Here is a 25,460-nt window from a genome sequence, read left to right as displayed (position 1 = left end):
GAGATAGTGAGGTTTAGAGGGTTGTTATTACAAAAGACGACTTCTTCACTGACAATATAACATTTCTTTCCACTGTGGAAGACCACTGTTTTTGCAGGAAGGGAGTCAAACCAGCCAAGCGATCAGCCCCCACATTCCACACACGCCGGCATGTTGTCTCTACCTGCGTGTGAGGCACCTCTGTGTGTTTTTGCAAATGTGCAAGAGACAATAAGTGTGTATGTGTTGGCTGTCTGAGGCTGACGGGAGGCTGCCTTTGGACACAAACACGAGGCTGTTCGCTTGAGCTGATAAACTGTCAGGAAAAGGTCTGAGTCTGTGTGTGGATGACGGGCTGTCAGCAGATGTGTATGTGTGTGTCTCTCACCAGGTTCTCCTGGTTGCGTGCATTCACCCGATTTTCATCCCCTCTCATGTACTTCACCTCCTCCACTCCCTTCATCTTGTATTCATCTGAGGAGAGAGCAGAGCAAAAAGAGAAAGAGAGGCATGATTAAAGGAGGGAGACAAAGAGAGGCAGGAGAGAATCGGCTTCACTGTACTTGCACTGCATTATGTCGACATTACCAATGACTACACCATTGATTTTACTTATAATTTGCTCAAGGTAATCTGATAACCACAACCTGATACAGTGTTTTAGAAAGCGGACATGGCAGCTGAGGTATAAGTGGGAGGACGCTAGTCATCTCCTTTCCATTTTAGTTTCAGCAACTCATCTGAGGAAAGCAAAAACAGCAACAGCGGAAGGGAATACACGTACATGTCTAAAGTAAGAGAGGGGACAGAAGAGACAAGAGGGAGGAAAAAAGAAAACAGGGAACAGATAAGAAGGAGAAAGCTGGAGGGGATTAAAGATCAGTCGAACAGCTTCTACGCTACATGGACAGCTTAGACAGTTAAGACAGTTAAGACAAGCTCGGTGGAGAGAATGGTAACACTTCCTCAAAACTGCTCGGCAATGTGCATCCTTAAATCTCTGCTAGAGGTAGAACTCAGGGCAATAAACCTGAATGTGTTGAATTACCAGCATTGTGCATCGCTTATTCATACTGCAATTTTTAATACACTGTTTGGATTAATAATAGATGCAACAACCTGAGGTTCAACAAATCCGTCTGTCCACAGTCGAGGATCTCTAATTGGGTACATTGTGTTAGTCAGAACAAATATACATAAAGTCAGTAAGAAAGAGAAATTAAAACCAGGCACTGATGCATTAAAAAGCAATTATTTTACATTTACAGCTATGAAAATGATTGAAAAAAAAAAAAAAGACTGTGATATAGATTTAAGATCATATTGTGCAGCCCAGGTGGGCATAGAAGTAATTTAACATCAATCAATCAACACCACATTCATTCTGAGACATTTAATTAAAATGGAACGAGTCTCTGTCTGTATGTCTATCCTTGGATTTTGAGCACCTTTCTTTTTGTGACACTCTCAGTCTGTGAACCTTTTTTATGGCTGTCCAGCCCAGTTGTATCGGTGTGCAGTTATCTCCTCCGCCGTCCTTTCTTGGATGTCCATTGTACTGATGCACCCAAGATAAACTTTTGTTTGTTTTGTTGCCCTGAGTAGGTGCAGTTTCACACAGCAGCCCTTGGAGGCTGTATCTCTAAGGACCCAAAGAAGTGCACTGTCAAGCCCTAGAGATGTATGGGACATATTTTATAGCAGTGCGGAATGTACCCACTGTGTACTGAGAGGGGACCCATATTAAGTGTTACACTGCCAAACAACATGATACAGCTCACTCTCCATTGCTTGCTACAGAGCATTCAACAGCGGATGAATAAGGAGTCACCGGAGATGTTACACTGACGGAAACTCAAATATTTCAAGTATCAGCGATGTAACTTTCGGAATGAACACCCTTGTTCCTCAAAATAGCCTGGTCCAAAACAGCTTGCTGTTTGCAGTTGACATAAATACTCCCAAGGAAGAACAGTGTTGAGTGTGAAGTTGTTTTGGGAGGTGGGCGGGTCTTGGGAAAGCTGCAAGCAGCACTACCACAGGTCAAGCAGTAGACCAGGTCTAAACAGGCACTGCACAAGTTACAGCATGATTTGGAGCCTCTGCTGACCTCAACACTGCATTCTGCAGTTCAACCAGGTTGAAATGAGAGTGACATTTGTGCTGTATAAGGGCTTGTTACTAACTGCAGGGTGTCTGCGGGTATCAGACACTTAAATTGAAGGCTTTTTACGACCTTTTCAAGATGATTTTTAACCAAATTTTTACCATTTTTTTCCATATAAACGTTAGTAGTATATGTGTTCCAGTGCAGAATAAGGTTTAAGTAGGAATGGGATTATTAGCGTGAGTTAGGTTAATCTACATTTCAAAAACGGGTAAGTGCAAGTGTAAAGTAACAATACAGTATTAGGTTCTATGGTAGGTTTAAAGATTTGTAATATCAGAAATGTCACTGACGAGCTTGACTCATTTTGACAAAATTAAAAGATGGATTAATCAAATTAGATCACGTTTGTGGCAATTACGACCTCACAAATTCAAATTTATGACCATTTAATGACTTTAAATGCCTAATATTTACAGATTTGAAGACTTTTTAAGGACCTGCAGACACCCTGAACTTATGTCAATGATCTACTTTTTAATTATTATTTTTTTTTACAATTAACCAATGAATCATTCAGTGTAAAAAAATGACAGAAAATTGTGAAAGATGTCCATCACAAGTTCCACAAGCCCCATTTCAATATTATTAATTGATTAATCGCTCTCAAACAAAAATACCAAACACTCCCTCAGCTCTTTGTCTTATGTGACTGTGAACTCAACATTACGTTTCAGACTGGACAGAAAAATGGATCTGAAGACGTAATTTGCACATTTTTTGCATATATTATCAACCAAATGATCAACTGAACAGATCAAGTATTGTACATGACTGATAGCTGCTTTCTATTTACTAACTGATTAATGAACTACCCTCCTTCACTCATTCACCACACCCATGTGATATACACTCCATAGTTTGCTCTATAATGAGAATTAAATTGAGATTTATTACATGAACATCATCATTTTGTGATATGTACATGTAGTTTTACACAAGTTTCATTTTCACATCTACCAAATATGACACACTGATTGCAGGATTGTGAGTGAATGTAGTGTAAATATTATGGACAATCATTTTTTTGGCTCCACAATGTAAAATTTTGACAACACTACACAAAAAACTCACTCAATAATGTGCAAATGAAATGGCACAAAGTTAATGTAGTGCAATGTGTCGTATTAAATGGAGCATTGGGGTTCAGAAAAAGACCTGAAACAGGAAGAGGAACCCCCACTAGTGCTGATACCACACAATATACAACAATGTCACCATAACTCTGACAGTGATGTGAGATGATATGACGTCGAGAAACATACAGCACCTTTACCTACGCCCAAACCCCACCTGACCTTGAGCAGAATAATACAAGCACACAGGCATTTCTGCTGACTACCTGCTTGTTGGACATTTCACTGATAAAGCAGCCAAGATGCTGATATAAACACACACACACACACACACACACACTTCTTGGCCTTATCTGTTGCACACTTTGTATTTTGCCCTCCCTCTATCAGCAGTCTGCCTGTCTGTCTCTGTATTCATGTCTGTCTGTGCCACTTTGTACCCAGCTGAGGGGTTCAGCCCTCTCTCTGCTCTGCTGCTCACAAAGCACCTGGCTCACCCGTGTTGTCGAGTGTGTGTTTGCTCCTGTGTGTGTTTCTGCATCTTATATGTGCGTCACTGTGGAGCCAAACGCGGCCTGCCTTTGTCAGATAAACGCTGCTGATGTGAAATAATTTCAAAGAGAGGGAGAGAGGAGGGGGGGAGAGAAAGAAGCTGGCAGATTTAAGAGAAAGAGAAGGAGAGATGAGAGAAACAAATGCTGACTACTTTTCTGCTGTTCTGTTTGTTTCAGGAATGTAAACGAGTCGGAGCAAAGCGGCTCCTGTCTGAACATGCCGACACAGACAAACGGTTTTATAACACTACACAGGCTCACCAAACTAAGATCTGCTCTGTAAACATGCGGCACATACGGTGCTGCAGAAGGAAACAGAATTAAGAGCCATTTCCTCTGCTCCACTGCGTATTAGAGGAGCAAGCCGCATCAATTTCAAGCCGTATAATCCGTACCTTAAGGTGGATACGGATGAATAGGCCGGGGTAAAATTAGCTGCTGCTACGTAAATAAATTTAAACGGACATTTTCAGGCAGCAGTGGAGAAAAAAGTCATTTGATAATTTGGGTGAGCTGCAGCCTGACGGGTTCAACTGGCTGAATGTTCTCCTCCTCTTACAGGAGAGTCACTGAGCTTAATGTGACGGGTATAGATAGATCAAAGTGACCCAGCTTACACCAATCAAGACTCATCACATCACAGACTTTGCTTCAGTTTAGATAGGAGTGAAAACTGGTCATGCCGTGCCAGTAGTATGTGTTAGTGTGTGCGGCAGTCATTGTCACAAGAAATGACAAGGGTGTTTCGTCACGCCAAAGCCAGGCTCGCTTCGGGAGAGAGAGGGGAGGGGAACCGTCGGAGAGGGGAAGATGAAAGGGAAGAACTATTTTGAGAAGCCGTGATTTTGTGATGTGGACATCTTTCTCATCCCTGATTAGAGACCGGAGCTTGGCGTTGACCTTAAGGTACAAACAGTCACCGCGCGTGCACAAGGACGTGTGCACAAGCATGTTTCTATTTCAGATAACGCTGTGTCTTTGAATCAGCCCGTTTGTCATTTTATGCAAGTGTGGCATTTGTATGGGTGTGACTCATTTAAATAGCCATCTTCATGTGTGTGTGTGTGTGTGTGTGTGTGTGTGTGTTTCAGTGTGTATTTGTGTGTCTGCTTTAACAGCTCTAGCTGGCCTGACTGTCCTGTGGCTATGTCACTCTGTCCTTCTTGCTGTGTGTCCTCCCTCTCGGCCACTCTGGCTCCAGGCCATCACCGGCCTGGCCATGACATTTACACCTGAACACGAAGTCTCATCTCCAACACACACACACACACACACAAAATCATACCCATCGAGGGGGAATCAGTTTACAGAGAAATAGAAATACTGAGCATAATATTCTCAAGAGAAATAAATGTCATGGCTTTTGCTGGCGGGGAACAAATGATGAAAAGCAGGAACAGAATGTCTCCTCTGATCTGTGACTGTAGTGTTGACTGTAAGCAAATAGGAAAACAATGAAATTAACTTGCCTGCGTGACAATAGGTAACTCCTCAATAAGCCGACGACCTTTGGCAACAACCGACTCATTTATAGACATGTGATACACAATTAAATAATCAGATTAAATAACAATTGGACTTTTGGTTCCTACTGGCAGAACATTCACACATCTGTCACCATCAGATTACTTTTCTAGGGCTATAATATATATAAATAATACATCAGGAGTGTAACGATACAACAATCTGGACTGATTAATTAATTAAATGATCATCTCTTCAATATCATCGATGCAAAGTGAAAACATCGATACATGTCATCTTTAAGATGTGCCTTTATTTTGAAATTTCCATGGCACGTCTGTGTAACCCAGGGCACAACGATAAGGTCTGCCTCAATGCCCGGGGCAAGTAAAATGCCACGTCATGCTGGTAAATCTAGCAGCTCATGTTTGATTTTTTTTCCCCTGGAGCTAAAGATGGAAGTAGCTAAGATGTGAACCATCCCGCTTCCTTCTCATTTCTGTTGAGAGCTGCACATTCACAGTACTGATGGGGCATTTGGGAGAAAATGGCGGCGGGTAAAGACAATGTTCATGAGCTGAGGCACAAGCATGTGTTTAAATTGTCCTTAAAACTTTACAATATGACAATTAACCTTAGTCTTGGCCATGTTATTTAATAACTGCTAATAAATTAAACAACTAGGAGCTTGTAAAAATTTATTTGTTTTAGTAGATTTCTGACCCACTTGCTCGGCTGGGCAAAATAAAAATGAACATTAAAGCCTGTAACCATTTTTGTCGAAGCACACCTCCTACCTAAACATTAAAACAGTGAATGAGGCAGGCAGATAAACTGCCAAGATAAAGACAATCAAGATATTTACTGATAACATCTCATATTTTTTGAATTTTTAAAATAAAATCAAATGAAAATCATATTGTGATATCAGCAAATATTGTATCGCTGTCCAAAGAATCAATATAACATCGTATCGTGATGTAACTAGACAGTATAGTGATTCACACTTCTGCGCACATAGTGTATGAACCAACTTCAGCCTAATGTCATCGAAGTCAGTGAACTACTATATCTGTATGATGTAGTAGGCTACGTTGAGATCATGGATGTATTAAGAGAACTGGATACAGCGTTAGTGGGGACCTTTTCATTTCTGTGAAAGTTGCTCAGTGGCGCATAAAGACAAAAAAAGCATGATTGTCACAGTAGGAAATTACCCTGACCTTCTGCATTGTGGGGCCCATTGAGCCCACAGAAGACTTTCAGTTGCAGAGCGGCTACTTCACCCTCTTGAATAACAATAAACTAATTTAATTGTGCGGCTCTTCCAGACTTTCTAAATGTTATCAGACAGAGGCGATCAAATTCTGATAGTGAAACAAGTCATTTTGTGGGGGTTGTTATGCTCAAAAAAATGCATCCACTGATTTACAGATGTCTCTATGTCTATTTGGGCCCCATGGCATCACGTGACAGATCCGGAGGTTGCAATTCCACGTCAGACCTCTGTGTAAAATTGTCTTTTGAAGCTCAGCGACGTTCCTGGGAGGTTGGAGTAGACAGATTGGTTTCCTGATATATCAGACTCATACATGATCACATGATGATTGTTGAAATGCTGAGAGCAGTCTGAGGGAGCCAAAAAGATATTGTCATGTCTGAAAATATTTGAATTTAATGTCTGAAGAAAGACTGGATTGTGTAAATGTTTGAGGCCAACTGGAACTTCTTAAAAACATCAAAGGCAGAGACTCATCCTGCAGATACTATGAAAACTGATGTCTGTGCTTTGATAATGACAAGGTCATGAATAGAGGATGTTAGCATGGATTTACTAGCTTTTGATTGCATGTGTAGACCTCAACAAGCCACAGATGTCAGGTGTTCAGGGCACACGAATCACAAAACAAACTCAAAACAAAATAAACTGGATGGATCAGAAAAAACAGTTTCACCTGATGGATTATTGCTTTAACACCAGTACACAGAAATAGACACACTTTATATGCTGGGTTCACAGTAACATGCACTAATTCAAATCAAGTGAGGGAATTGAAATCATACTCATGCACACATGCACGTATAGATGTGCGTGCCCACATTCATTTAAGTGTGCATCTGTAATGCAATGTGTATGTGCAGTAGCTGTGAATACATTTGTGAATGTCTGCAATGTCAGTCCTCTGCTCTGACTAAAGCTGGAGCATGTTTTTAATCAAGTGCATATATCTGACCTTTATTTAACAAGAGCTAATTCACTGAGCGTGAATGTTCTTTTTCAGAACCGCCCTGCTGCCCAATCACACCTGGAAGCTCCCCAGTACAACCACAGTTAACCTCAGTTAACCACCGAGCAGCTCGACTGGAGCCGCCAAGCAGCCTTGTTAAAGGGTATTTCAACAGTGATAATGAGGGACGTGCAACTGCTGCTCTTTCACCTTTTACTGGCATATCTATCCTGCCAGCCCGGGGATTGAACCGGCGACCTTGAGGTCACCGTAGTGCTACTCTATTTCTGTGTACTGCCCTGAAGAGGAATTGTTTTCGTCTCTACACGCTGCACACAGAAACTGTACTTGTTGCGAGCTGCCATTGTCTGAAGAGGAGGAAGAGAGAATTCTCTGAAATGTGTCGGCACAAAAAGTTAATTCAAGGATGTAGCTGCTCTCTTGAATTTCTGTGCGTGAGATGATATTTCCAAGGACTGGGAGCTCACTTAGCGGTCTGATAAAAGACAGCTCAGTGTGACTGAAGTGCCTGCATTTCTTTGAGGCACTAATAAAACAATTAGCTTTGAGCGATCTTCCTTTTAAACATACCATTGATACTTTCGCAGGTGCCTTGGCCTAAATCAGTGAAAAATCAGCGATCAGAACAAAATGCCTGCTTTCTGTTCGCACTGTTTTCTCTGTATCTGACATATTTCAGAGGGGCAGCAGCATCGGAGTCTGTCAGGAGGACAGACCCTCAAACTGCTCAGCTGCTCCATCGCCTTAAAACAACACAAACTCTTAAAGAAACAGTCAAATTTGAACACCACTGTGTATCCATGTCAGGGTGCCACGTACGCAATCAAAAACACAGACAGTCCCACAAACGCTATCTCCACTCTAATCTTTCCTCCGACTGTGATTATTACAGACATCAATAGCATGATGTTGTGGAGAGTGTTGCTATTTTCCCCCGTCGTCCTTCAGTGTTTGTGTAATGGAGCTCAGCCTTTTTCCGGTTATTGTACGAGAGAGGGGTGGAGGCGGGGGGGGTTAGTGGCCGGAGTCTGACAGAGCGGGCAGCCAGAATATCTGGGGCACACACACATACACTCATCCATGCACAATCACACACAAGGACAGACTGACTGGCAGACAATCTGTCGGAGGCAGATCAGCGTGAGTAAGACGAGGGCTCACTGTCTCACTAAATGCACTGATACGCAACACACACGCAAACATGTATGAATACAAACGAACAGACGCACAGTCTACTGGAGCTAGATCGGTGTGTGGAGGCAGGCTGACTGACCAGAACCGACCAATCTTTTCCGCCTCGATCATGAGAAGTACACCGGATGCAGTGAAGCAGTTTGGCTGGGGTTGAAAAGGGCCAGTGAGTTAAGTGGGAAAGAATGACTACACAGCATGTGACAATGACTGAAATGCTGCTGAGGAAAAGGAGCTAGAAAACGAGAAGTGAAGGAGAAATAAAGATAACTGGATGAGGATGAGATAAAGAAAGGGGGGGGGGGGCGTGAAGAATTGTGGCCTGGGATAACTCTAATCCACTCTATCCAGGTCACTCCTGTCTTCCACGTCCACGCGCACACACTTGCAGACAGGCTCAAACAGTAGTCTGGCCCAGCCACCGCCACTCTGGATTCCCCTTCGAGCAACTGACAGCGAGACTAGGGGATAGTATGGGAGGAAGAGGGAGGAAAGAAGAGAGGAGGTGAAAGGACAAAAGGTTCTGACCTAATGTTGTGCCAAAGGAGAGAGGAAAAGAGCTGGAGAGAAGAAACACTAGGGGATGAAGGCAGGAAGAGAGGGAGGGGTGCGCAGAGACCCAAAATAGAGAGACAGAGAGAAAGAGGAAGAGAAGACTGAGGCCTTGAGCAGGGGAAGGGAAGAGGCAATCTGACCGAGACACAGAAGCTGAAGAGAGAGAGAGAGAGAGAGAGAGAGAGAGAGCGAGAGAGAGAGAGAGAGAGAGAGAGAGAGAGAGAGAGAGAGCGAGAGAGAGAGAGAGAGAGGAGCAGCAGCGTCAACACACGTCATTCTCCCTTCCTCTCTCAAGGAAAACACTCCACTCCTCCCATCTCTCCCTCCCTCCCTCCCTCCCTCCCTCCCTCCATCTCCTGCCTCGTTCTGCTGCTCCTTAAAAGACGAGGAGGGAAGCGAGATGTGCGAGCAGAGAGATCACAGGAGGGGGATGAGGGGAACGTGTCGGAGCGGGAATGTAAGGGACGACAGAGAGCAGCGAGTCAAAGAGAGGTCGCAGGAAGAGGGGTGGGGTGGGGTGGGGGTGGGGGGTGGGGGGGGATGACGGAGAGAGCGAGAGAGAAAGAGGGAGGACCTCCTGTGGATTGTCATCTGCCACATTCATCCACCCGCGTGCAGTTTTACCAGAGTGTTGCTCCTAATTCTTAATCGCTGTTAATCCCCCTCCCACCCATCATCGCTCTCTGTCTCTGGCTTTCACTTTCAATTCTGTCCCTCATTTCCCAACAGCCTGTGAGCTATTAATAGAACGGCAGCTGACAATTACATTCATTACAGATTAATCTGTTGATTGTTTATTTTTACATTAATCGATTCTATAAAATTACGAGGGGGTGTAAGCAAATATCGTGATTTTCTGTGATACTGTATCAATTCTCAAAAACACTGTATAAATTGTTAATTAATAGCGGATCCTTTTATGTTGTTTGTTGTTTACAACAACATAACAACATGTCACTAGAGTAAACACAAACATCACAGTCCCATGAAACAGGCAAACCGGGATCTAGTCTCGGGGGTTCACCTTGAGAGGTGATGAACTGTAATTGCAGGATAAATTTGAGAGCATCTGGGGCCCAATAATGAGGCATCTATTAGCTGGAGTGTTTTGTTATTCTTGGCCATTTTTTCTTTGTTTGTGGGTCAAGTATGTTTGTTAGTCTGTTTGTGTATGTCCCTCTTTGGTGATGAAAACTAAATATGACCTTAAAAAAGGCAAGAATTGACAGTTTTACTAAAGTTAGATAAATAAAATCATAATATATGACCTTACTTTAAGTATCACAATATATCGCAACATATAATCGTAACCCCGGCATCATGATACGTATCATATCGCCAGAACACAGTCCGAGAAGTACATGTTTAGCACGCACTTGTCCAAACCACACAGGGAGCATTAGGGGGATTCGGTGTCTTACTCACACTTTGAAACATGGACAAGAGAAGCGAGGGATCGAACCACCCAACCTTCCCTACAGTTAATGGATGACCTGCTTTACCACCTGAGCTACAGCCACATCAAATGTCAGACTTCATGAAAAAATACCATGGCAAGTTTCCCAGAGATGAACATTTTGTAACACCACAATAGCCTTGCATCACCCCAGTTCATTTTCAGTTTCAACGGAGTGTTATCGATGAATGCAAAGGAAAATACCTTTGGACGCAACTGGATAAACGTACAAGCAATCAGAGCAACAAAACAATTGATGTCGTATTGAGTGATGCATGCAAATTGGGGCGGTGTTTGGTCTGACTTCAAGCAGGTAAAAATGGCGGCCTGGTCACAAACTTGCTCAAATTACAGTTAAACACATTAGAATGCATTTCTAAAAACACCTAAAGCGAGAAACAGGCAATGCAGTAACAGAATCTTGATTCATAATTGATCAGCGATGCAGCTTGACAGTTTGATCGGAGTTTCATTAGCCTGGTGCTTACAACCTGGACACACTTACAACCAATCGAAATATGAAGTATAACTTTCCAAAGCTCGACCGGTGACAGTCCTCTGTCAATCATCATATCAAACCCGCCCCATATTAGATTAACAGTTGTGATTGGCCCTGCCTAGGCTGGGGCGGATGGCAGTCTGTCTGAACGGAAGGAGGACCAGGCTCATCTGCCAAGGCAGAAGAAACATGAGCTCACTGTATTTGGCACTGTGCCCCATCTTCCCCCGATTGTTATCTATGTGCATTCTCACGTGTTCACTCATGCCCTTTATGTGCTTTTACTTGCTGTCTAACCAATTGCTCTCTAGGGACAAATATAAAGTCGGAGTTGAAAGCAGATTCATCTGGTTCCCAAAATCAGACCAACATTTATAAATCCTGAAATCTTAAGTTTAAAATAATGTCAAACTGAGAACGGTAGGAGAGCCCTGCAGTAAAGGAACCAGAGGGTGTTCAGCACTTTTGCTTGAGAAATGCTGTAAACGATCAACCAATTATTACAATTCTTGTTGATTAATCGTCTCTCCATCTGATCCAGTGAATAATCCAGTGGCTCCAAACCTTTCTGGCTTGTGACCCTTTGCAGCGAAGCTTGTGGCACCTTGTCCGAGGCTGCATATGTTGCCTTTTTTCCGTTTGATTTGAACAGCTTTTAGAGGCCTGAAGGGGGAAATCAATGCAGTATTTCACCTTACATAAACAAAAAAATGTAAAAGGCAATTCTGTCTGACAAAAATATGTTTTTTCCTTCTGTTCTTAACATAAGTCAGAGGGGTTGCCATCCTCATATTTCTCTTTGGCCTCTCTCTGCCCCTAAGTTGGAAAACTACTGTACTAATCAATTAATCGATAAATTGTTTAACACTAATGGAAACTCTTAAAAGGGGCACTCCTCTCTCACCTTTCCTCTCCACTGCCTTCCAGTCCTCTCGCTTTCTCTTTCTCCATTCCCAAAGAGTAAAATATTAAGAACGTCAAGGATACGCAACACCTGAGCGAGCACACAGTTCACAACACAGTCCCACTAACTGGTTACTTCCTCTCTCTTACATGAGCTGTCAACATGGATGACTCCAATAAAACTGTGGTGTTGACAGTTATTGTCTGAAATGGAGAACTTAACACTCTGCCAGAGGACTATGAGCTATAATGAAGAGAATATATTGTGAGGGCAGACGGGGCAATGGGTCTACGCTGAGCAATTAACTCAGTGAAATGGAGCTGTGAAGCTTTTATTGACATCCCTGCGTGTGTGTGTGTGTGTGTGCGTATACTGACCGGTGAAGAGGTCCCCGTTGCTGTAGGCCTTGCCGCGTCCCTCCTCATCGTTGGGCACGGCCGACACCTGCTTGGCCGAGGTGCAGCCCATGGCCTCACACTCTGAAGCCTCTCCTCATCGCACTCTCACCTGGGCGAGGACAGAGACAAACATCATAAAGTGAACAACGCTGCTGTTTTGTTTTTACGATGTACTTCATAGGCATCGCTTCTCAAAAGCGCTGCACTGTTTGTTCAGCCACAGTGGCTGTCACTCACGCTAACTAGCCTCTTCTTCTTCTTTATTTCAAAACAAACTGGGCCAATCAATAAAAAACGCTTCATACAGTATTTTCTCACAGCATTGCAACAGCTTTTAAGATCTGCTTCTCCTTCAAACACACCCTGATCTGCAAATCTATTCAGTGCTGGAGTCACAAACAGTAGCAAACACTTGAGAGCAGGGTGCTCAGTGCTATACTTATTTGTTTAGAAAAATACAATGAGGTGCGTTCTGGGCATCCTGTATGTGACCTCGAGGCAGGAAACCTCAAACATATTATTTCCTTCCACTTCATATACGTGCCTATTTTACACCTGGTGCTCAGAGTAACAAATGTACAGGTAGGTTGAGTCAGAATACATCAGTAGACAGTGAAGTGAGCATTTACATAAAATGTTGCACATCATTACTTCAACCTCAGGAGTGTTTTTTAGGGGGCTAAACATAACCACAGCCATTATATGTGGAGTGGGTAAATAAACAAGGTGACCTGGTTGAAGAGGAGCTGCAAAAAAACATATTGAGTATGTTCTTCGATCAATATATTTTACAGTATAACGCCATTTATTTACTTTCTGATTTAGACACCAGAGCAACAAAACAAACTGTTTCAGTGTGTCAATGACAGTTGCAAATCCTCAAATTATCTGGTATTTTCATATGATTAATTACTTCAACCATTTTTTGTCCACTCTGGGGCAAAGGAATAAGCTGGTAACATTGACATATTATCACCTCTTAAAGTTGGTATGGTGCATTTGCAGCCAACAGTTGGCTGTTTACACATCCAGCAGACACCGAGCAACATTAGCATTCATTCAATTATATCTGCGCGAGTCCAATATTCACTCTCCTCATAGCTGTGTTTTAATCTCCACCAACCCCTTAGGGAAATATCTGGGTCTTTAGCTGCTAAATGCTCCGCTATGTTCACCAGCCTGTTTCTACCATTATGCTGTTTGGTGCTGGGCAGGTAGTGTGCAGTGGGTTTGTCAGAGCTTGTTTGGCCTAAAACAGCTGCCTGCTGTGGGTGGAAATAAGGGTGTTGAGAAGGAACCATAACAGTAAAGTTGTGGGCCAGAAAACTAAAACAATTAGCAAAAAAAAAAAAAAAAATAACACTCCACACAGCTGAGGGAAACTGCAGAGTCAGGTGAGGACTCTCTGCGGGATCATCGCAACAAGCAACACCTTTCCCTATTATATGAGTCATTTGATCCATTGTTAATATAAAAGTATTGATCGCTGCGGCTTTAAAACTGAGGCAGGCAGTATAATTTTGACTTCACTGGGCAAAAATCTCCTTATAAATTTTGAGCATACTGTAATTCAAGTGGTTGAAGAGAATAATAACTTCTGCTGCTCTTCTTGGCTCTGTTTTCAGGCTTTAGAGAATTTAGGCTGTGACTGGAGCATAGACTGTAAAAATAATGGCTGTAGCTTTTTTTGACGTCACCCAAGAGTAGGGCTGCAACTGTGTGAGATTTTCATGGTAGGATAACCATCCAGTTTCATGGTATCACCATATTACAGAATTTCTATTATTATTAGTCAGTATGACCCTTAAATGAATGACAATGGAAGGGTTATTTTTGGTTGAAAGAACATTTTATTAATATAAATGAAACCATTTTGATCATGGAAGTATGTGTAAAAAGTCTCTCCTTTGAAAATAACTTAAATAAATGTGAGACTCAGCGTCCAGTATTTTTTTTCCAATATCGTAGGTGCAAGGTATAATAACTGTCAACTTTTATGTCACATTATACCTTGAAACTGGTATATTGCTGCAACCCTACCCATGGGTTTGTGGACTCTCATTTTGAAGCCTCAAGTTTGGCAATTTCTGCTGTACAGTTGGGCATTTTAACATGAGGGTCTATAGGGACTGACTGGCTCTGACTGGCCTGACTGTCCTCTGCCTCATTCCCTACAGCTACAGACCACCTCGCTGGGAGGAGAGTGGGCAGCAGCTCCAGAGAAAGACCCCTCAGCCAGCAGCTGCAGGAACCAGGGGACCCGACAGCCACGACTCCCCTCTGGGTCAGCAAACTTTCTGTTGCTGCCCAGCACTGCCGCTGGCCCCCAGCATGCTGTGACACCAGGCACTGGAGGGTTTGTGCTAGCCGAATATGAGCCACTACAGCCCCCAACCTAAGGTCCTACTTCCAAACTGTTGCCTGCTTTTCTTTCGGGAAAGCAGTCCACAGTAGCGGGCAGTGAGGTGGAGAGACCATGGGGTGGTCTGATAAATGCAGAGAGAGAGAGTGGGGTAATGAGGGGCTGAGCGTATGAGCTGCGTGACAGTGAAATAAGATTAAATAAATCAATGTATGGGAAACACTGTAATTGTATGAAGGGTGTGCATACGCCCGTGGTCACCTGGTGGGAGGGGCTTAGGACAGAGAGGGGTGAGGTGCAAGAGGTGTTTCAGATTTCTGCCATCCCCAGCTTTAAAACATTAAATACTTGTGTTGTTGATTTAATCAGTCGACTAATAATCCCAGCATTATTTTGAATCTGTGGCCTCTTACAGTGTCTTCAAACCAAACAGCTCCCTGTTAACATCCTGACGGTGAGATTAAAATAAACTTAACACTTCATTAGTATTCGGAGAAGAGAGCCGAGCCCTCCCACCCAGCAGGACAGCAGACACAAAGCTGTGAACGTCACTGTCACTCAATCACACGCTGTACGACACTTTACACTATAGATAGTCTCATGTCACTCACACATGCCATATGCTGTCATTGACAGAGCCCATCTGACTGCTGCCAGTTGCACACACGCATATGCACATACACATACAGTACAGGCAGCCAATGATTACCCATCATCACCGAAATGAAATCTGCGGCTCCAGTAGTGAGAGAAGGAGGATGAGAGCTGAGGGGGCTGGAGAGGCTGTTCTGGAGAGGCAGAAAAGACAAAGACAGGGAAGGAGTAGGAGGGTTGAGACGAAGGGGGACAGGGGTGAAGGAAAGGATGGAAAATAGGTGGGATAGAAAGAGGCCAGAGAGAAAGACGGGCGCAGAGCATCAAAAGAGCGCCGCCTGCCCCTCCTCCCTCCTTCAGTGATCCTCAGAGCGTTTGAAGTTGACAGGAGGCCAGTGTTTACTCCTGTGTTTAGGCTGCGGCCGACCAGCCTCCATCGTCCTGGACACGACACAAAGCGCCAGGTGTACAGTGTGCAGGGAGTGGTTGCTGTTTGTTAACTGTGCGGACGGCTGCAACCATGCTGTGTGTTGTTGTGGTTGTGTAAAGGAGAATTCCCGTTTAGCAAAACTCGGGTCTTCTTATCGTAGTTTTGGCTGTCATTTCTAATCAGTAACAGCTATTGCTGAGAACACTGTGACATGGCCAAGAAGATGCCTCTTAGTTAGCTGATTACACAGGTTTAAAGCAGAAATCTACCAGGTTACAATGATGGATTATTACAGAGACTTCAGGTGCGCTCACTTTCAGTTTTATCTTTTTCTCAAGTGGTTCAGATCTGTTGGCTTGTTTACAACCTGTCTGATTATCTCACTGAACATTTCTTTCCCTGTCAGACTTCACTTCACAGCGCTGTCACCACACTCCCAGATGAGTTAGGGCTGCCACTTTATATCAGAAACTCAAACGGCCATTCAAATGCGTGAAAAGAAATTAATATTCAATCTATCATGATGTGTCCAGATACAAAACTCAGCGGAGTTTTGCAACAGGCTCTGCCTTGTACTCTAGCAGAAAGCATGTGTTAAACACAACCTCATTTTTCAACACAAACACATAACAAAACACGAGATAAGAATTACTTACATTTGATTATTAGAGACCCGGAATATACTGAGCCAGATATTTTACACATGAAAAATAAATTTGTGGTAGACAAACTAGTATGCAAACACTGTTATAAATGACTTTTTTGGCATTTCAGCACTGCAATATCTTGTTACTTCTCAGCCTTCACATACACCAATACTGGAATATCAGGGATAAGCTAATATCTGCCAATGTATGGGGCCTAGCTACATCATTTCTACAGTGTAGTTTAGGATTTTAGTTATGTTGGTTTCAAACACAAATGTGCTTGAATTCGGTCAAACTGATATTTTTTAAAAAGGTGGCTGCCCTTAGGTGAGTACTGATAACTAAAACCATAAATATCAGACTCCAGTTTAAATGAGTTATCCTTTCATTCTGTTGTGAACGTGTGAGGAGTGCGTGTGTTCAGTCAATGTGATCTCATCCCTACTTGTCATATTCTGACACTTGGGCAGAAGTCCAAGCAAAAGGTTACTCCTGGTGTCATAAGTGACATTGTTACAGTGGCTGTGGTTACACACACACACACACACTAATATTCCCCTATAATTACAAATATGACAGTATTCTGAATTTGATGCAGGTCATGCAAACAGCATATTCCATTTAAATAGTCTGAATATGGCATTTTCCGATTGAGACATGCGGATATGCAGGTATTATTCCGGTTTGAACAGCATTATTGACACATGTATACAGCCAATTCTGAATATGCGCCTCATTGGGGTTTTTACTGCAGTTTGCGACACATGGCCTCTTGTTTATTTACAGTCAGCTCTGTGTGTTGTCATGGATACGTTATACACAAACCAACTTGCTAACAGTTTGCAAGGCTAGTGTAGAAACATATGCAGAAAGGCCCACATTCCTGGTCTGGAGAAAAAAACTCATCTAATTTTAAACATTATAAAAGACTTAGATATCAGCATGTATTTGGATATGCACAAATATCGCAACACCAACCTTTTTAAAATGATGGTTGAAGGAATGAAAGAGGGAGGCTGAGTTTGCACAGTTCAACAAGCCGTCAAGGGTATGAAACTGAGAACAATCCTATTTTTATGCAAAGAAGCAAAATGACAAGCAGCCCCAGCTCCAGTTCTGCTTTTCCGTATTTTGACATGATAAACTGCAGGTCAGGGAAGGTTAATCAGAGTATGCACAGCTGCATGTAAACAGGAATATTAGTGGAAGATTCATTTTCATTTGCCATGTAAACCGCTTGCTTAGTAGGAACACTGTCTTTTTCAGCGTAAGAAAACTTGACTATTTTTTTCATGTACATGTACTCAGTCAAGTTGGGGGCAAACTTCTGTGTAGTATCTTGATGCATAGGGTGGGGGTGTAGGTTTAGGCGACAAAACTACTAGGTTAATGTCAGGAAAAGATTGTGGTTGATGTTAATCACGACTGACTTGACAAAATTTCTTACGCCAACTAGTGCTGCAACTAACGATTATTTTCATTGTCGATTAATCTGTCAATTATTTCTTCGATTAGTCGACTAATCACTTTAACAAAAAATGTGTTAAAATGTTGTTGAATGTCGGTCTGTCTCTTCCAAACCCCAAAATGATGTCATCTAATGTCCTGTTTCATACTCACGCCAAAGGGTTTTAGTTCACCGTCATGGGAGAGTGTGTAAAGCTGCCAATATTTGAACGCAAGAGGCTGCAATAAGATTATTCTGGGGTTCTTTTATAGTACTTTTCTATGAAAAATGACTCAAACTGATTAGTCAACTACTAAAATAGTCACCTATTATTTTAATAGTCGATTAGTCATCGATTAGTTGACTAATCGTTGCAGCCCTAACGCCAACGTTTAGTTTCAGAAAGGACACAAACACCAATCTCCTTGGTCAAAGTCCTGCACTTGTTGGACCCATCACTACTTTCCAACCACCCTAGGCAGACTTTTGTGCTCTTTATTATGTCTGTTGCTTTAACAGGGTATATGCAGGAATCCTGAGGTTAATTTCAATACCTTTTTCAGACTTTTTTAAGACCTTCCAAAAAAACCTTAAGACCTCATCGCCACTTCAAGCTGTCGTTAGCAGCAATCTATGGAGCACAAACATACAACAGAACTCAGATAAGATGAGAAGGATTTTTTATTGTCTTTTGCTCCTCTGTTTGGCGCCTGGACATGCGCCGTCGCGTGATGTCGCACAGGTACGTGCACGGCCCCGAGTGGCAGTCTGAGTGTGCCTACCTACACATCGTTGTTTCTAACAGTCGCAAGGAGGAAAATAAATTATACATTCATGGAAACTTTTTGTTAAAGCTTGAACGGCAAGAAAATTTAATACTTCATAAAATCGCGATTAAGACTTTTTAATACTTTTTAAAGGGCCTTAATTTTCCGACATTTGATTTATCAACTTTTAATACTTTTTAAGACCCCGCAGACACCCTGTTTTAACATCTGATAATGGCGCACATGAGTTTACATTTGAGTTGGTTAAAAGCCCAAAGCATCTCATATAGGCGCTACAGGATGCATTGTGTGTTGCTATACAGACGCTGCAGGATGCTTTGTGCATCGCTATGTGACGCCCTGGGGCCACTGCTCAAGGGCTGTTTTTTGACGCCCTGGGAGTGACACCAGAGGATGAGGGATTTGTATTTGAATCTCTCTCTCAGCTCTTCCACTAAAATGACATTAATCTCTGGAGCCTGAGCAGAGCTTACACATGAATTTCTCAAAAGGCCTGCAGGTGAGAGGAGGCTGTACCCAGGGAGAGAGAACAAGACACTCACAGTCACACACACACACACGCAAGCTTTAGATGTGTGCAGCTGTGTGTGTGGTGTCACCTGTGGCCCGAGCATGTATCCCAGTCTAGAGAGCAGCTTATCAGGCTGTTCCAGGCAGCCTGGGACACCTCTCTTACTACGACTACCGCTCTGGAACAACTCAATTATGGCTTACACACACACGCACACACTTATAAACCCATGCAGACATGCACAGCTGGGAGGTCTTAATGCAGTCTCCGGCACGTCCTCGCAAAGAGACACTGGCGGCAAAGTTTCAATAATAATCTCATCCGGCATAATCTGTCTCTTGACAGTCGCTTAAACGAGGATTCTGTGCTGAGGAGGACGAGGTGTGTACCCGGAAACACTGCCGCAGGGGTGCTTGTTACCCGACAGAGAATCACAGCACAGTGAAGCAGAGAAGCGAGAGCCAGAGAGGGCTACAGAGACAGAAAAAGACGAAGATAAAGCACAGACAGCCACAGAGAGAGAGAGGAGACGGAGAGGGAACAGTCGACTTTCTCTTAACTCTGGGCTATTAGTGTAGAACTGAAGTGAATATTAGATTAGCAAAGCACGGAGACTCCCCTCTGAAACCGCTGAAGGAAGTGCATTGAGAAATGTGAGCAGGCTTGATAGATTTTCAAGTCTCAAAGGATCTCCAGTGTGTGGGCAGCATCTGTTTGAAGGGCTTTGATTTGTGTGTATTGAAACATCAAATTGTGAGTAGGAGCAGACTAAAAATAGCCCTAGCAGTCCCAGAGCCATTGTTGTGTTCAGGGATAATGCTAGGCTGTGTGAATCTGTAAGCCAAGCTGCTATTACTTGGGTTATACATATAAGCTACAGCTAGTAGGCCGACTATTACAAAGCCAAATACAGCTATAAATAAATTACTGGGCCTGTAATAAAGGACAAGGATCCAGGGATGCTTCAATGGCACAAAAATCTGTTATTTGTTGAAATTTGTTGAAAGTCAGGGCAAGAAGTAAAAATTGATGCATTTTGCAAGAAACTCAAACAGCTTCTTTTCAGTTCAGCTTCTTGGTTTATTTGTCAGCAGGATTACAGAAAAACTACCAACCCAATTTTCCAAATTTAAGGCTTTTTCAAGGAAAAACATTTTGGTGCAGATCCACGAATCATTTTTCACTTTTGTTGACATTATAAGATATTTGACCTCAGCGGAGGTCGGAGCTTTCAAAGTGCTCTTTGTAGGCACTCATAGTTTCTATTAGGGATGTCCCAAAAATAATTTTAGAACTTCGAAGCTTCAGTGAGAATCACCCGTGAATATTCAAAGCTGGTAGGACACAGAGCCACTATGTGTGTGTGCGTGATAGACAGAGTGATAAAAGAGAAGGTGAAAGGAGTCTATGCACACAGCGTTTCTGTAAGTTGCTTATAACTCAGAACGCCACAGGTCCAGCCACATCACTACATACCCACACTTCGTCTCACCTTTTTGCTCTTTCTCATTGGACAGCCAATTCAGTTGCTTGAAGCAGGGGTCAATGACTGTGCTGAGGACACTGGCCTCATTCGTGTCTGACATTTGCCACCTCCTTTCAAATTCCTCCACCAGTTTACTGATGAAAAAAGAAACATTCTAAGACTGAGTTGGACATTGATTACCATGGCAACGATAGAGGCTTCGAAGCATTCGGGTCAGCCCCTGTCTTTATACACTCAAAACAAGACGTTTGGTTTTGCTCGGCTTGATGGAAGACACACTATTATTTTTCTGCTATACTTTAATCTAACAGGACTTTTTAGACCATCCGAACATTTTCAAAAAAACTGTTGTTGTTTTAATGCTGTGTCAAATGCACATTTTTTGTCCTACAGTAACCCTATCAAGGGTTACAAAAGCAAGAATGAGGAAAAACAACAAACTTCTGCTGCACAAAACTGTGTTAACTTCTAACTTTTGTCAGATTTAGGCTTGCTTTATTGTCACATAGTGTCTAGTTTTACCTCTTCAAACCTCTAAAAATTCTTCAAATTAAAGAGTCAGAGAGGAGAAAATTGCTTTTTGATTGAACTCGTGGACACACACCAAACAGACACTGCTTTGTATCAAGGGATCACAGCATAATAAAGGCTTGGAACCAGTGCAATAAAAGGAGACTAAAGGTTCATGAATATTCCAATGTGCAAATACTTGAGACTCTTTTGCATCCTCTAACTCTTTTGCATGTGTTTCACTGTACAATGAGATCAGCTCATACACTTTTAGCACTGGCGACTCCAGCTGGAAACAGCCTGAGTTAGAACTGAGCTCTACCCAATGAGCTGCTCAGTGCCACATGCAAGACCACAGCGGGGCGTTGCACAGTGTTGATTTAACCCACAGGACAGCTGGGGCTGTGCTGCTCTCAAGCTACTCCTGTAGAAGCTGAAGTGTGTCAATGGGGCAAGCTTTAGTCTGGCGAGTCACCTAAGACCCTAACACTAACCAACTATCTCTCGCTCCTGCTCTAGCACACACACACACAAGCTGAGCCAACATGATCTGATAAACATCACATCGTCTGAAGGGGATAAGAGTTCTTAATTCCAACTGGCACACAACCACCTCAGGATCCACACGTCTCACTCCAGATGCTTAACATTCATCACGGGCGCACTCGCCAAAGCAAAGTAGTAGTCTAATTTAGAGATATAAATATTGCGCTGATGTCAGCTCGCAGGTCTTGCATCATTTCTAGCTAAACTTATACCAGATTTGTCAGAGAGCCTTCTGTCAATGTTTCACCCCGTGAGCCATCTTAAACACACCAACACAGTAACATAAGCCCCAGAAACACAAAAAGACTCATACTCTCTTAAAAGTATGCTAAGGGCCACAAAAAATCCTTAACACATGGCAAATGACCAAGCCCGTAAAATGAATATGATTTGGCAAACACACAGGCTTGCCCATGCTTGCATACCTGGAGGTGGGAGTTGACCTACTCTCAGTCGTGTGAATAAGCCTTCTCTACAAGTCAGTTTGTCAAAGGAGGAACTCAAAAGGACTGTGGAGGGAGAGATGTGAGTGTACATGCTTGCATAAACACAAACTGTTCACACAGGCTGAGCAGTGTGCAGTGCAAAGGTTTCTCAAACATGGGGTTGTGCCAGAGGCAGAGTGCGGGACCACAGAGCCTGAAAAACTGGCTGGGCAAAAGCAAAAGAGAGAGTACTAGAGGATCGTTTAGGGAGGTGCATAACAGGTTATTATTTTTCTATGGATTTTAATTTCCTTATCAGTTCCCATCACGAGGCTGCTGTAACAGGAGTGCCTGACTGTGATTCAGCTTCCTGGTAAGCCTGCGAGGGGGAAGTGATGACTTCAGCCACTGTCAGAGCCGCAGGGAGACTCAGAGCTGCAGGGCAGGTATCTCTGCGTAGCCACCTGTGACAGGGCAGAGATTCATCCTCTGCTTCATCATGATGCTGCGCTACTGAGCCACGCTCTGCTGGTCTGCACTGCTCTGTATAAGCTGGTCAGTGCATTACAGTATGCTAGTGCTTGGCTTTCCTCCAGAGAAATGTCTAGCCATAGTGGTGCGCAAGTCACACATATCACGACGCATCTCATCTCATGATCAATTTCCATCGCCCTCATTAAATCAGACAGTGAAATGTGAAATAGTGCATCTCGTCTTCTTCCCTTGAGGTTAATGTTTTATCTAATAAAAATGTGTAAAGGTTTTATGATGTTAGTGCAGGCTGTCTATTCTTTCAGGAGAGGTGGCACGCCTCAGGTATAAAATGCTGCGGAAATACGATCCATGTCAATAATACAGAGGTACATACCACTTTAATATCTCTGGGTGTATTAACTGCTGGCAATATGAGCGGGACGGCTTTATGGCGATGTTTAATTCACAGGATGTTTAAAATGTGCTTTTACAATGTGACGAACTACCTGATTTTTTCAGGTTTTATCACTGGATTTGAGAAAAACTGACCATGTGATTATATTTTTCTATAAACACCCTGCATATCAATATTGCTATATAAATTTCTTGTGATGATAAAAGCCTGTGTTTAAAGTTAATGTTTACATTGACTGGTTTTACGCTTATATTTTATACATAGTCTTAAATTCATACCTTGGAGTAGTGACAACTTAGGAGAGTACAATATGGATACAATCCTCAATCATGGTCTGTCCTCTCATTACATTATGATATAGTATGTTTTCTTAAATTAATTAGTAACCGTTTAATTGAGAAACTGTGTATGGATTAGATAACCAGGCAGGAATGACAGCTAATACAGTAAATTAGATATCCAACAAATCAAGACACCTCATCACAATGATGCACAACTTAAAGTACTGACATCAACTGCTCTGTTCGGAGATTTGCAACTTTGCCCATGATTTTTACAGCAGACATTTTGACTTGTCATAGTACAAGTAGTGTCCTGGTAAGGGCACTAACATACCAAGCAGACGGTCTGCCATTGGTCAATGTCAGGCCATCAGTGAGCGTCTGTTGCCTTAGTTTTGGTGACATGTCCTGCACCATTGGCACTAGTTAGCCCCTGTCACCTGCTTTTTGGCGGATTGAGCATGCTGAATCGGCATCACAGACGCAGAGCTCATCAATGAGTGAAATCACTCTGATTGGCAGTTCAGCTCGGGGCACGAGAAGTGAAACAGAAGTAAGGAAAGCAAAATAAAATGGAGTGCGAATAAAACAAACCTGTAATAATAATTGTTTGTGTTATTGTTCGCTAGCGCACGGTAATGCTTTGATTTGTTGTTAATGTGCTAACTGGCTAACTAGTATCTTGAATTTTACAGTTTCCCTTTCTGAATGACGAATAGAGACTACTGCAGGCTGCTGGCTCTCCCGCAGGCACAAAACATGTGGTTGTTGGCTGTGGGCTGGAGTCTCCGCATTGTGCTCAAGTGCAACTTATTGGACGAGACACAGACGACGTGAGGCGACGCAGCAGTCGGCCTTCCTCGCAACTATTTCTTTGAAGTCAGTTTGGCGTGTCTGGGCCTTAAGTTGTGACAGTGTGACAGTGAGCCAGCATGCATACCAGAAACCTGAAACTAAAGCACCGAAATGGAGTAAAGCCATCATTAATTTTAGCATTTACACCTCTACTTTTCCTACTGCTACACATCTAAATGTGTCAGTGTATGTATTGCAGCATATACTTCCCTCTAATGACCGGCCTAACAAATTTAACATCATGTTTACTCTTACAACAAAAGAAAAAAGTCGTGTCTGAAGTTGCTTCACAACACTCTGCTGGAGAATCTCTGCTGTGTGCTGCAGTATGTCCAGTGTCTCTTTGCCTCGCTCTGTGACAGAGCAGAGTTTCAGTACAACTCCTGGGCCAACGCGCCATAATATTTACTCTAGCCAGGCAGCAAATGCTGCACCTCTCCTCTTGTCCCAGTTTAAGCACTCCATCAGTCTGACAAGCCTGGGAAGTCGTGCCAACACACACACAGGCTAGTGGACAGTAAAGGTTTTCTTCAGAGTGGTGTGCTGCTGCTTTAAGTGTACATCTCCATTCTTCCTTTCTCTCGCTGTCTGCTGTTGTGAGAGCAGCGACTCTTTCCTCTTTCTTGCTGTTGTAATGAGGGTGACAAGCGGTCAGAGTGGGAGGGGTGGGCTTAGAAACAGAGGGAGGGAGAAGGAGGTAGATACAGGAGCTCCTCTGTTCTGTTGGGTGAAACCGTAGCCTGGCCGCGTGACTGACAATGAGAGACACATTGCGCATAGCTAAAGCATGCGCTGGTGAAGAAATAAGAGCTGGTTTTAGATAAGTTGTTACATATACATTGGCAAGAAGCCTATGTTTTTACTCCGGGTCCATAAAAAGCAGTTGAGCTGAAATTGAGAGGTCTGCATGGCTCTTACCATTTCCTTTCACCGCTGTAGCCCACAGAGGGAGAGCAAGAGAGACAGGCAGAGAAGGATCAAACAAAGGAGTGAGAGCAGAAGGTGGTCCAGGTAGAACCAAGCCATACAAAAACGGATTGTTCCACCTCATACAGAACAGGCTCGGGGATAAAATGTCTCCTCTGAGGCCTGTTACTGGCTGCCGTTTGTACCACTGGCTTCTCAAGAGCGAGACGGATTCCCTGAAAGAGCAAAAAGCAAGTAGTCGTGCCCGTTTTATTCCCTCCGACACTACTC

At 43.0% G+C, this 25,460-nt stretch overlaps 1 protein-coding gene across 2 annotated transcripts in view; it reads right to left on the bottom strand.

Annotated features, from left to right (window-relative positions):
* Positions 1–25,460, bottom strand: part of LOC117254364 (uncharacterized protein C1orf21 homolog) — a 40,803-nt gene that overhangs the window by 8,610 nt on the left and 6,733 nt on the right. The window contains exons 1-3 of one of the 2 annotated variants that reach the window (XM_078168687.1): positions 22,239–22,257; positions 12,472–12,601; positions 368–453 (exon numbers count right to left, since the gene is read on the bottom strand). In XM_078168687.1, coding sequence (XP_078024813.1) covers positions 368–453; positions 12,472–12,562 — 177 coding nt within the window. In that variant the 5' untranslated portion in view covers positions 12,563–12,601; positions 22,239–22,257. Of the gene's footprint in view, positions 1–367; positions 454–12,471; positions 12,602–22,238; positions 22,258–25,460 lie in introns of those variants that run through there. The other variant, XM_033622583.2, reaches the window with a different exon arrangement.

Source organism: Epinephelus lanceolatus, chromosome 6, assembly GCF_041903045.1.
Source record: "Epinephelus lanceolatus isolate andai-2023 chromosome 6, ASM4190304v1, whole genome shotgun sequence".
NCBI lineage: Eukaryota > Metazoa > Chordata > Actinopteri > Perciformes > Serranidae > Epinephelus > Epinephelus lanceolatus.
The sequence above is the reverse complement of the archived record's forward strand: the minus strand, read 5'-3'. Positions and strand labels throughout refer to the sequence as shown.